Source organism: Dendrobates tinctorius, unplaced genomic scaffold (assembly GCF_039654945.1).
Source record: "Dendrobates tinctorius isolate UK_male_01 unplaced genomic scaffold, ASM3965494v1 ptg000029l, whole genome shotgun sequence".
Taxonomy (NCBI): domain Eukaryota; kingdom Metazoa; phylum Chordata; class Amphibia; order Anura; family Dendrobatidae; genus Dendrobates; species Dendrobates tinctorius.
In genome coordinates, this window is record NW_027361697.1 from 26417340 (window position 1) to 26431058 (window position 13719).

Sequence of the window (13719 nt, forward strand, 5' to 3'; positions counted from 1 at the left end):
ACTCTGGAGCAGCTGGCAGGTCACAAACTGCAGGAGATGGACTGGAATGACGCTAAAAATGTCGGAAGGTCAGTATCAGACAGGGGGCAAGTGACTTGGAACTTAAGCACCACTGCAACGGTGAAATAAACGCTGGAGTGGAGCTTTACAGAAAAAGTAGTGTATTGTAATCTATTACTTCACAATGTATTTATCTCAAAATTCTCTCCAAGTTGTTTTGCCTCGCCTGTTAATACCTCTAAGTCTATAGTTTGCTCTGCATGTCTCACCTGAGCTGGTATACTGGGTGTCTTAATTTCTGATGGTGACGGATACAGATCCAGGTCTAGGGAGGATGCCCGAGGTGGAGCTGTAGGCGGCTCTGGTTCTATTTCAAAGTTTAACTTGCCTATAGGAGAGTCCCTGAAAAACACAAAATTTGACAGCTCACGCACAAAATCATACTGTCATATATTACCATAAGGAAAGGGAAAAAAAATAATGTAAAACTTTTCCAATTGTTACATAAATCGTACGGCGCCCCCTTTTGCTTCCCGCTTAGAACATCCCCAATGAACCCGCTGGTTGGTGGACATATAGCACTGACCAGTTCCTTTACCACAAGGGGCAGAGCGATTCTGGATACGGTGCAGCCCACCTAATAAAAAGCATTGCACTAGGAGTGACTTATCTGACACCAGCACAGAACATACTAAAGGGGTTTTATAAGAGGGAAACAACCAGAGGGAGCTACAAAAAGCAGCATGCAGACTCTGCCGCTGGAGATTTATATGTCTCGTGTGAACATACACCTACAACATTACATAATTTAATAATTGCTGTTTTATGACAACTTCTGCATGCACAACATTGTTGGAATAAAAGTCATGCAACTTATCAAATTTTAGATTATGTAATCATCTAAATCCCCAACATTCTGATTTAGTCATTAATGACCCTTTACACTTTAAGGGTGCAGACAGACGGCCATAAAACAAGGACGACGATTGCATCGCAGTGCCCGGACTGACTGGCGGCACTCCTGTCCAGGGCATGACCGGTGTATAGAAACACATGCTGTTACACTGGGGTCAGGAGAGCCACATGGGCGTGATAAGATGGATAGAGGGCTGACTTGTCCAGGGAACTAACGCCACATCGACTAGTCAAAGCCCTCGTTAGCCTAGGGAAAGCGGAGATTATTAATGATATTTTAAAGCATTTATTGAGCTGAAATAGACCACACAGGGCTGGATAGGGAGGGAGTGTAATCACACATAGCTGAATACTGCTGGATTGGAGGGCACGGGGAACCTGGCAGGTTTCCTTTAAGCTTCAGTATCTGCAGAATGTTGGCAGCGATTAGAACACTAAAGATGCGATTTCTATAAAAACAATAACTCCTACAAGGCTATGTGCTTAGATTTGACTGTCACAGTGGGCTGTTAAAAAATGATTAATGGAATGGCATTGGAAGCCTGAGTAACCTCAGATGTGTAACAAGACGTATCCCTTTAATGTGTCCATTGCCTTTAAAGGAGCAATATAAAATCTTCACTTGGCCAGGTACAATACATAACACACAAATGTACAAGAGGAGCTCGGCAGATCTTACCCAACAGCTGGGGATAACTCTACATTTCTTGTGTCCACGACTGGTACAGAGGCAGGAACGGACACCTGGGGGCTGAACGTGCCGGAGTGATTTACTGTGGGGATTGCCCTTCTCACCAGTCGCCCCCACGTGGCAATGTTGATGTTCATCTGTGGAGCTCGGAGGAAAGTTTTGCCTGCAAAATACCACAAACAAATTAAATCAATATTGGGGCAGAAAAGACAGGGAGCAATTATATTAAAATGTCCTTTAAACGGAAATGCCAATTTTACCTTGTTGCTTTGAAAAGATCTTCTTTTGCCTCTGAAGTTTTGGTCGCCTTTCAATAACTGGATTGAAAAATGTTACCTGGAAAATAGGAAACAGAACTGAATTAGTATGAGCCCCATAGTGTTAATATGTTGCCATCTGTCCCATAGACAATGAATGGACCTGCAGAGCGCAACTCAACCGCCCCTCCAGTCTAGGAATGAAACCCCCATTAGGGTACACATGGCAAGTGTCAATCACTTCTGCATTATGTACATGGATTTCTGCAAGCCTCACTCAGATGAAAGGAACAGAGTCACAAATTATTCTAAGCAGTGTTCAGTTTTTGTATTTTTGGTTGGTGCAGTGTCCGTGTGAGCAATGAGTCGCACATGGACAACATACTGATCAGCTAGTGCACATGAGCAATTTTCTTCATGGATATTTAGGTCAATATTCGGGGAATAAAAAATGCAGTATGCAATATTCTGGTTCATAAAAGTGCATGTAATAGCAGAAAGCTCCTGCACCAGTCTGTAATGTGCGCCAGCACACGAAGGAGCGGACGTGACCTGATCATTTTAACAGCCTCTTAAAAGTCTAATGGTGATGAATATACGGTCTGATCATACATTTATAACTACACGCTTCAGAGGCTAATAAAATGTTTGATGGATAATCCCTTTAAGCAATCTATCACACTTGTTGCACAAGTCTGACGTGGGTACACACTAATGCTGAGTCAACACCTTATCTGAGCACGTTATCTCAGCATGATCGGGAGTTTGCGTTCACGCAGCTGCATGTCTCGTGGCTGTTTGACAGCCGCAACACATGCAGCGATTGCTTCACAAACAGCTGCAACATATGAGGTTATTTCCTGTTTGTTGAGCACACGAGCATGCCTGGATAACACCTTATCCGAGCACGCTGGCTCAGCACTAGTAGACACCTTCACAGAAATCTCTACATTTTCATTAATTTATGGGAAACACCTCAACACTGTTTATAGGTAAAGGGCTTTCAGTAATCTGATATATTTGGATGGATTTCCTTTAATGAGTCATCTTTAATGACACAAGAAACCTCTGAAACAGAAGAAAGGCGTACGGTATGTGTATTGTTCCCATAGCCCTACATAAATGATTGTGTTAGTCACGGAAAAGCAATGAACAATTCAGGCGCTGCTGTGGCCGGGGCGTGGAGAGATGTGGAGGACCGATACTCCCAATTCTCACCTCTGCGAAGAGTGTGCCCTGCGGCTCCAGGTAGAGACACATGCCATGTCGCTGATTGTCCAGGAAATCCTCTAACCTCAGAAACTTTACTGCACACAGAGATCTCCAATCTCTCCAGAACACCGAAATCTCAAGTTCTCGGGACTACAAAAAATAAAAAAAAGAAGTAAAACAAGATAAAAGTAATGGATATTTTCTATCATGTGTCGTGTCTACTCTAGAGGAGTTGTCCTACATTTAGTCATTCGTTAATAGGAATATTAAAAGTAACTGCGTTTTCCCAAAGGTATCAGTCTCAGATGCCATTTATTAGACTGACAATTTGCTGTAATCACAGGACATCAGCTTGGAAAGTCTTTATTCAGATGAGACATTAGCTCTACCTCTTTCATGAACACTACATAACTTTAGGGTGACCGTAAAGGCACTGCAGTAATTCATCTCCTCCCACAAATTGAAAAATAAAATAATATTTTTAATTCTAGGCAAAAAACTTGAACTTTTACCAGGATATAGCCTTTAAAAAAGGTACGGTTTAAAAACTAAACTTTTCAATTTTTTTTTTTTTTTTTTTAAGGCCCTTAACTCATTTTGCAGATTGGTGGGGGGGTCTGGGTCCTGAGAATTTCTATTGAACCTGTGGGCTACTCAGACAGGAGCCGAGAGTGGTCTTTTCCACGGTCCGTGAGGAATTCAGGACCTGCACCCACAGTGATCTATAGAGAATTTAAGGGCTTAAAATCATTTCTCCAAAGCCTACATCCTTCTTAAAGAATGTAAACTGAAATAAAATAAAAATATAAATTAAAAATTGTGATGGAATACACCCTTTCCGTACATCCGTAGCTTATGGGTACGCTTCATGAAGTATGAGCTTCTATTCTCAACGAAAGACAAGATAAGGTGTTCAGGCTCCTAGCATATTGGGGGGAGTACTGTTTTTTTTACGGTTGTGCACTTTCAAACAGGTCGTTTGTACACGCAGCAGATTTTCTGCATGGATTCTGAGGATGCTAGTACTGCCGCACCAGCATGGTGCATGACATGTTACAAAATCTCATCCACGTGCTGCAGATTTTTCATTGTAGTTATCACCTTTTATAATACATTAGTTATTAATATTGAATTAAATTCTGCAGCAAAGGCTGAAACATCAGGTGTGGGCTTTGCTGTTGTGGAAAGTCCGGAGCACCTCGGAATGATTTATTCGACTGAGCGAACGTGCTTACATAAGCCGTTCTCCGAGCATGCTCTGGTGCTAACCGAATGTCTTCGGCGTACTCGGAAAATATATTCGAGTCTCCGCGCCTGCATGTCTCGCAGGTTGTTTGACAGCTACAACACATGCAGGGATTGTCTGTTTGTTAGGAAATCCCTGCATGTGTTGTGTCTGTTGAATAGCCGCGAGACATGCAGCCGCGAGGACTGGAACACGCTCGCTCATCACTAATGCACACACTTGCAGACGGAGTCTCTGCCGTATTCAGGACTCTTCCGGACTATACGTACTCTGTCCAGCTCTAGTGTAAACTTCTGGTCCCATGACTGGTTTGAGATTGGTTTCCAGTTGGTCTGACCCACGACGGTATTGTCCAGCTTCAGCACAGCACAGACCTCATCTGTAAGGAAATTACACCAAGTCAGCTTAAAAGGCTAAGAGGATTGCAAGAAACAAAAAGCTCCACTGTTAAACCCACGACAACAAAATATCTGCTTAAGGAAAGATTAGAGATTTAGTTTTCTTTTGTAAAGAGCCCCAATGTAAGACCAGACCAATCGCTCTCAAATGGAGCAAGCCTTCTTGCCAATTGTAGGGCATGTTAAGCGGCATTTCCCATGCCTTGCCCTTAAACCCTTAGTCTATGTTAGGACACTCATCAGTGTAAGTATAGCCTGGCAAGACGCTTTTTTTTTTTTTTTTTTATTTCTCTCGTTTGTAATGTATAATGTGGCATAATAACTAAGAAAAATAGAGAAAACGATGACCAAAGGAGAGAAAAAAAAACATTTACCAGAGCTTATTCGATAAGTAATGATACTCGCATTTTTTCACATTTATATAAGTTATTGATACAGTCATGTGCGGACTACTTGTGTATTTAGTGTATTTATGCAACTATGGGGAAAACCTGCACATAAAAGTCAGCGCATGTTGCGGATTTCAAGCACGTACGACAGTTCAGGTTACGCTGTAGGGGGGTGGGGGTGGGAAAGAAAAAATAGGCATGGGAATTCTATAAATCCCATCCACTTTTCTGGAGCTAGCTGTAAGATGCTGCCTTTTTTGCAAAAATAGACAGCATCAAAAATTCATCGCGGGAACGTCACCTAAGTGATTAGACAAAACAATTGTGTGCCAACAGGTATTCTTGGGATTTGGGAGCCTAGCAAAGGCCTCCATTCTTACTGAAGACAGGAGCGAATAGATTTCCTGCCTGTATTATGGTCCGCCAATGGTTTACTCTAATACAAAATTTACTAAAATCTATGAATAAGCTTCCCATCAATGGAAAAAGCAGTCATACGGCACAAGGGGCGGTTTTCTTCCCATTTCAATACCTGAAGCATTTTTGCTTGGAAAAAAAAAAAAAAAACACCTTAAATTTGTCTATGGATTCAATTGAAGCAGAAAAAAAAAAAAAAAAAAGGGTAAAGAAGAAAATTCCACATTAAAATACCAATTGTGAACAAAAATTTGAGCAAAAAAATTTTCACAATTTTTCTTTTTTGATTGCAGGTTCAACACTAATAAAAGTTCACCAATATTTAGATAGAATTTCTTTTTTGAGCTTAAGTAGCAAGAGACGACACTACTGAAAAGTACAGTGGGGCAAAAAAGTATTTAGTCAGTCAGCAATAGTGCAAGTTCCACCACTTAAAAAGATGAGAGGCGTCTGTAATTTACATCATAGGTAGACCTCAACTATGGGAGACAAACAGAAAAAAAAATCCAGAAAATCACATTGTCTGTTTTTTTTTCATTTTATTTGCATATTATGGTGGAAAATAAGTATTTGGTCAGAAACAAAATTTCATCTCAATACTTTGTGATATATCCTTTGTTGGCAATGACAGAGGTCAAACGTTTTCTGTAAGTCTTCACAAGGTTGCCACACACTGTTGTTGGTATGTTGGCCCATTCCTCCATGCAGATCTCCTCTAGAGCAGTGATGTTTTTGGCTTTTCGCTTGGCAACACGGACTTTCAACTCCCTCCAAAGGTTTTCTATAGGGTTGAGATCTGGAGACTGGCTAGGCCACTCCAGGACCTTGAAATGCTTCTTACGAAGCCACTCCTTCGTTGCCCTGGCGGTGTGCTTTGGATCATTGTCATGTTGAAAGACCCACCCACGTTTCATCATCAATGCCCTTGCTGATGGAAGGAGGTTTGCACTCAAAATCTCACGATACATGGCCCCATTCATTCTTTCATGTACCCGGATCAGTCGTCCTGGCCCCTTTGCAGAGAAACAGCCCCAAAGCATGATGTTTCCACCACCATGCTTTACAGTAGGTATGGTGTTTGATGGATGCAACTCAGTATTCTTTTTCCTCCAAACACGACAAGTTGTGTTTCTACAAAACAGTTCCAGTTTGGTTTCATCAGACCATAGGACATTCTCCCAAAACTCCTCTGGATCATCCAAATGCTCTCTAGCAAACTTCAGACGGGCCCGGACATGTACAGGCTTAAGCAGTGGGACACGTCTGGCACTGCAGGATCTGAGTCCATGGTGGCGTAGTGTGTTACTTATGGTAGGCCTTGTTACATTGGTCCCAGCTCTCTGCAGTTCATTCACTAGGTCCCCCCGTGTGGTTCTGGGATTTTTGCTCACCGTTCTTGTGATCATTCTGACCCCACGGGGTGGGATTTTGCGTGGAGCACCAGATCGAGGGAGATTATCAGTGGTCTTGTATGTCTTCCATTTTCTAATTATTGCTCCCACAGTTGATTTCTTCACTCCAAGCTGGTTGGCTATTGCAGATTCAGTCTTCCCAGCCTGGTGCAGGGCTACAATTTTGTTTCTGGTGTCCTTTGACAGCTCTTTGGTCTTCACCATAGTGGAGTTTGGAGTCAGACTGTTTGAGGGCGTGCACATGTGTCTTTTTATACTGATAACAAGTTTAAACAGGTGCCATTACTACAGGTAATGAGTGGAGGAAAGAGGAGACTCTTAAAGAAGAAGTTACAGGTCTGTGAGAGCCAGAAATCTTGATTGCATGTTTCTGACCAAATACTTATTTTCCACCATAATATTCAAATAAAAGGAAAAAAAAACAGACAATGTGATTTTCTGGATTTTTTTTTCTCAGTTTGTCGCCCATAGTTGAGGTCTACCTATGATGTAAATTACAGACGCCTCTCATCTTTTTAAGTGGTGGAACTTGCACTATTGCTGACTGACTAAATACTTTTTTGCCCCACTGTATGTACCGTAATCTATCTCGCAAAAATAAACCCTCATACATCTATGTCGATAGTGTAAAAAAAAAAAAAAAAAAAGTCATGGCTGTCGGAATGCAGAGATGGAAAAATAAAAGGAAATGGCTGTATCCCTAAGACAAAAATACGAAAGACCTTAAAGGGTTAAGTGTATGATTATGCCAAGGCATAGTTTACCTTCTAGGGGAGATATATACATGTAATAGGAGGTGCTGCTTTATAAACATGGCACAAGATGGGCCGAGCACAGAAGTCTTACGCCTCACTCATACACAGGAACATAAAATAATACACCGGTCTGTGATCTGTGTCAGGATGCAAGAATCAAACAATTTGTCCAAACACTTTCAAGTTTAATTTCTAACGTGGTAACTTGAAGGCCGATGCTAGAAACCCTTTTTCCCATAAACGCAGCGATCGCGAGACGCTAGTTTCCAGAGATCATGTAAACGGAAGGAGACAACAAACAGAAAGTTACTGAACTGGAGAAGTCATCTGTCTTCAGGAGGTTCCGACCGCTGACACTTTTATTTTTACTTGTCCTGCTCATGAAGGAGGATCTCGCTTCACTCGGACTCCAGCCAGGAAGGGTGGTGGTGGTGGCTTTCGATCTGCCAGGGACGTTCTCAAGAATGTCCTTGCAGCCCATGAGTCGGACTTCCAGGGTACCTGAGAAATAAAAAGAACGAGAAATAAAATATCTGCGCCCTCCAGATCCATCACTAGTGATCTTGGGATCAATAGCTGGAGGCCCGGTCAGGCCAGAATGCCATGGCATTGGTTACTCGTGGCTTTGCAGGCTCATTTATGCAAGCTGATGATCGACCAACGCGCATTCATAGGAGCATTCGCTCAGTGGAAGGCTATGTTCACAAGTTGTGTTTTTGCAGCGTTTTTTTTGGCACAAATCGTCAGCTGCATTTCACAGTACCTGCAAAGTCTAGGAGATTTCAGAAATCTCACGCACACACTTTTTTTCACTGACTATTTTGCAAAATGCAGCAAGTCACCAGAATTTTTCACCCATTGAAAGCATTGGTTAATGCAAAAAAAAACCACAACTCCAAAAAATGTACGTATCAGGTTTTGCTGCGTTTTTGAGGACAAACCTGGTGAAGTGGAATCAGATTCTCTCAACAACAACGGTCCGGTGCCACCCGTTTCTTACAATCCGCCTACGGATCCATTTCCCGCCATTTTAGCGGATTTCGACTGAGCTGAAAAACGGATGTGTGAAACAGGCCTAAGCAGCTTAGGCTACTTTCACACATCAGTTATTTTGCCGTCAGGCAGGATCCGGCTATTTTTAGAAAAAACGGATCCGGCATAAATTTTGGAGAACTGTAGAAACGGATCCGTTTTTCTGCCGGATCCGTTTTTCTGCCGGATCCGTCTAGCAAGTTAAATCTGTTTCCTGGGGGCTGGCCAATTGGATCTGAGCATGCGCAGACTTAAAAAAACGGATCCGGTGGCTGGATCCGTCTTTTTCTGGATCCGGCGCATTCCGGCGCCCATAGACTTTCATTGTGGCAAAAAGCCGGAAGCGTCGGATCCGGCGCTTCCGGCTTTTTCGCCGGAGACAAAAAACGTTACAGTAGCCGTTTTTTCTAGACGCCGGAATGAGACAAGTAGCCGGATCCGGCAAAAAACGGATGAAACGCAATGCCATCTGGCACGATCCGGCGCTAATGCAAGTCAGTGGGGAAAAACTGGATCCGGCATTGCATTTTGCCGGATCCAGTTTTACAAAAAAAAGCCGGATCGCGCCTGACGGCGAAAAACTGATGTGTGAAAGAGGCCTTAAACCAAGCTTCAAATTGGCATTAAAAAAAGCTTCAAAATGCAAGGTGTGAACACAGCCTAAACGTGCAAAACGCTTGTTCATTAGGTGATGAGACCTTTTATGCCGACATAAAACTAACTGTTAATGGTAGCTACAGCTCTGGCAAAAATTAAGAGACCACCACATCAAAACCCTGTCATGGGCAGCCCATTCTCCAGACCTGAACCCCATTGAAAACCTCTGCAATGTAATCAAGAGGAAGATGGATAGTCACAAGACATCAAAGAACTGCGTAAAGGGAATCTTTCACCCCATTTTTCGAGTGTCAGCTGCCGGCACCGCCATCAGGGGCTTATCTACAGCATTCTGTAATGCTGTAGATAAGCCCTAGATGTAATCTGAAAGATAAGAAAAATGAGTTAGATTATACTCACCCAGGGGCGGTCCGGGTCCAGTTTTAGTCCGATGGGTGTTGCGGTCCAGTCCGGCGCCTCCCATCTTCTAACGGTCACATCTTCCTTTCTGCCCGTCGTGGCTCCGGCGCCTGCGCACTGCAGTATTCTGCTCTGCCCTCAACAGGGCAGAGCAGTGCGCCTGCGCCGGAGCCACGACAGGCAGCAAAGAAGGGACAGTCACCGCTAGAAGATGGGAGGCGCCGGACCGCAACACCCATCGGACCAAGACCGGACCCCCCCCCGGTGAGTATAATCTAACTCCTTTTTATCTTATCTTTCAGGTTACATCGGGGGCTTATCTACAACATTACAGAATGCTGTAGAAAAGCCCCTGATGGCGATGCCGGCAGCTGATACTTGAGAAATGGGGAGACAGATTCCCTTTAAATTTATGCGCCAGAAGAAGTGTGAAAGACTGGTGGAAAGCATGCCAAGACGCATGTAAGCTGTGATTAAAAATCATGGTTATTCCACAAAATATTGATTTCTGAACTCTTCCTGAGTTAAAACATTGGTATTGTTGTTTCTAGATGATTATGAACTGGTTTTCTTTGCATTATTTGAGGTCTGAAAGCACTGGGTTTTTTTTAATTTTGACCATTTTTCTTTGTCAGAAAAAAAAAATTTTGCTTGGAAATTCGGAGACATGTTGTCAGAAGTTTATAGAATAAAAGAGCAATTTACATTTTACTCAAAAATATACCTATAAAGAGAAAAATCTGACAAACTGAACATTTGAAAGTGGTCTATTAATTTTTTGGCAGGGGTGTATGTGTGAACACTATGTGTATGTGTACTACTGACATGTTGCTATATATATGGGGACAGAAGGATCGTACACTATTGTTCTGTTGCCACCAGTTTTGTACTTAGTTGATTGGCACTCATTAATGGGCCAAAATCATCAGCATAAATCAGTCCAATGCTTTGTTCACATAGTTTTCCTTCCTTTTTTTTTTTTTTTAAGCAGATCTGCTCCAAAGTTCTCTTCAAAAAACTCTTACACACTTTGAAAACACTATCAAATTTTTCCATGAGAAATGCACTTTGCTGCATAAGGTTTTTTTTTTTTAGCATTTTTCTTCCCTGATGTGATTTTGAAAAACACCTTGTGACCCAAAAAAAAATACTAGTCATCACTTCTTTAAAGTGGATCCTGAAGTAAACCTCAAAACTAGGCACTATGAAATCGAAAAGGCTGTCAAAAATAAGTAAATACATTTAGGGATAAAAAAAAAGAAACCTCTTTAAAACTTAAGCGGTAAAAAAAAACTTCCCCAAAAAATTCCTCCAGAAGGCAGCTTTTCTTGAAGTGTTCAGTTTGAAAATCTGTTCTTTTTGAATGCCTCTAGAAAACGCAGTGTGAACACAGTCCAAGGTGTTACTGTCATCTCAAAACGACGACGTTCCTGCCGTGGGCTGTGTACGAAACAATGAGCAGCGCCATAAAAAGTCACATCTGCCACAGTCCTGCAGCTACAACGTCCTTGACTGCACATGTAGGTAGAGGAGTTCGGCATGTCATTCCGGTAAAACAGAGACTAGTCCGGCGGTGATCACACCGAATTGCTTCAGAGAAGGCATATGGGAGAACGGATGTCAACTTTTTTAGCATCCGACTTCTGTTTATGCGGGTAATCTGGAACGTCAGTGATTTGAACAGCGGTGATAAAACAGCATTAAGTAATATCCTTTCACCATTTCATGCCATGTCTCCCATACGACTCACATTTATTTATTTATTTATTTTTAATTGGACTAACCCTTTAATTATTGAAAACAAATCCTCTCAACTCCATTACAAGAACTGCGGTTAAAAAATGGTGTATAAATTATTAACCAGCCGTAGATCCATTTGAATATTTCAGATGTTAATATTGCAAATCTGCGTCCTTAATTCCATACATGTAGCCCGATAACATCAGGACGTCAGTGAAGTACATCAGTCAGGGTCCCAGTGGTGCGCGCCATCTCAGCCACCCACCAGGCACATGAACCCATGCACCAGGACTAATTTAGTCAGACGCCAATTAGAAGCCAATTAACCTACATAGTCTGTAAATGCACAACCCACAGTGTGCGCACACGGCTGGAGAAACTGCAAGGAGCTGGCTATGCCTCAAAAGGCAGATAAACAGCGAGGATCACGCTGGGCACAAGCAGCAGCACAGAATCTCGACCACGGGTCAAAACATTAAAACAAGCATCCGACTGCAATGGAGACCGATGCGACAACGGTGCACAGCAATGAGCTACCATTTAGGAAAATAAAATAATTTTATTATACGGTAACAGTCTAATGTAGGTCAATCTCTTAAGCATTTACGAGATTTCCAGTCTTTGGAGAGCTATGTTGTGACTGTGGGGGCATTATGATACGCAGGGATGTGGAAACCTCACGAACAGAGCGCTACATGGGGTCACAATGCAGCCCGCAAAGGTCTACAAGCAAAAAGAACACTAAGAGGAGTCGAGAACCTACCTGTGGCTACAGCTCACTAGACTGCTGTCGGGACCATCAACTTAGGGGATTTTATTCGAAATGACAATACTTCTGTAAAGTCAGAGTATCAGTGAATGCTTTCCTGGGATTCATCCCCACTTATTTCTTCTATGTCCAAGACAGGTAATACGTGCTCGACTGCTGCTTGTCCCAGAAGTCACGTCATGAGAACTTGGGTCGGTCTGGTTAACCCATTTGAGAAAACAGAATGGTGGTCACATATTCGCGTAGCTGTTCGACTCAAAAGTCTATAAAACTGCTTATATGTAGCAGAGCGCTACACTCCGCTAAGTCTGCCCTTCGCTAGACGAAGTAGAGACAGCACCCCCAACGATCACAAGTGAAATTTCAAGATGAAACTAAAATGCCCTCTAACCTTTTCAGTTGAATTAATGTGACCTCTGAGCTCTTGAATACACTTGTCCAACTGTTCAGTGTTTCAGTACTTTTTGTACAACTTGCTTTTCTCCAACTAGGAGCTTAATGGCAAAATTCACAAGAGGATTGATTCATGATTTGCCTAATAAATTTATGGGGTCAATTAGAATTGATAATTACACAGTCCTCCACATCATGCTGGTCACATTTTTACATCATGAGACCAAGCCGACTCCTATCAAATGATCCCAAGTTCCTCGCCATTGTGAGGCTTCAAGCAGGATGTTCTGAGAGGGAAGTGACCACTGACCTTAGAGTGTCAGAGGGTCATCAGCAGGTTGTAATAAAGATACAGAGACTGGATGGGTCACAGAAAGGCAGAGAAGTGGACGTCCTTTGGCCACATCCCACATTGATGACTGCTTCATTGTGAACAATGGCCTTCAGGACAAGATGATGAATGCCACACAACTCCAGGCACATTTAGAGGGGTGAGAGGCACTCAAGTGTCACTCCAGACCAGTAGAAACGGTTTACATCAGTGTGGTCTGAGTGCTAGACGACCTGCAAGGGTACCTGACCACACCACTGTCTTGCATGGGCTCAGGAGCATCTACACTGGACGAGGGACCGGTGGCCTCAGTGCTGTTCACTGATGAAAGTTGATTCATGCTGAGCAGAAATGATGGAGATGTCAAAGAGAGCGCTATGCATCAGCCACTGTTGTCAACAGACAAGTCTTTGGTGGTGGTGTTACAGTGTTGGCTGGTATGTCTGGGCAGTTATGTCTAGCCAATACAGGACTGCTCCACACTTTGTGAACGGTACAGTGACAAGCCTCTACTACTTGAATAACATGATTAACCCAGTCATTGTGCCTCTGCACCAACAATACCAGCCTAATTTCATCTTCAGGGAAGACAATGCTCCAGCTCATCGAGGTCGCATCATTAGGGAACGGCTGCTGGATATTGGGTTACTTCAAATGGAGAGGCGGGCACTTTCTCCAGACCTGAATTCCATAGAAAACCTATGGGATCAGCTGAGTCACCATGTAGAGGCTCGTAACTGTACCC

General features: G+C 42.8%; 1 protein-coding gene across 2 annotated transcripts in view; it reads right to left on the bottom strand.

Moving 5' to 3' along the window:
- PKN2 (protein kinase N2) overlaps positions 1-13719 on the bottom strand; it is a 159847-nt gene that overhangs the window by 15827 nt on the left and 130301 nt on the right. For both annotated transcript variants that reach the window (XM_073571495.1, XM_073571496.1), the window contains exons 7-12: positions 8008-8193; positions 4591-4700; positions 3082-3225; positions 1867-1942; positions 1595-1769; positions 270-402 (exon numbers count right to left, since the gene is read on the bottom strand). In XM_073571495.1, coding sequence (XP_073427596.1) covers positions 270-402; positions 1595-1769; positions 1867-1942; positions 3082-3225; positions 4591-4700; positions 8008-8193 — 824 coding nt within the window. The remainder of the gene's footprint in view (positions 1-269; positions 403-1594; positions 1770-1866; positions 1943-3081; positions 3226-4590; positions 4701-8007; positions 8194-13719) is intronic.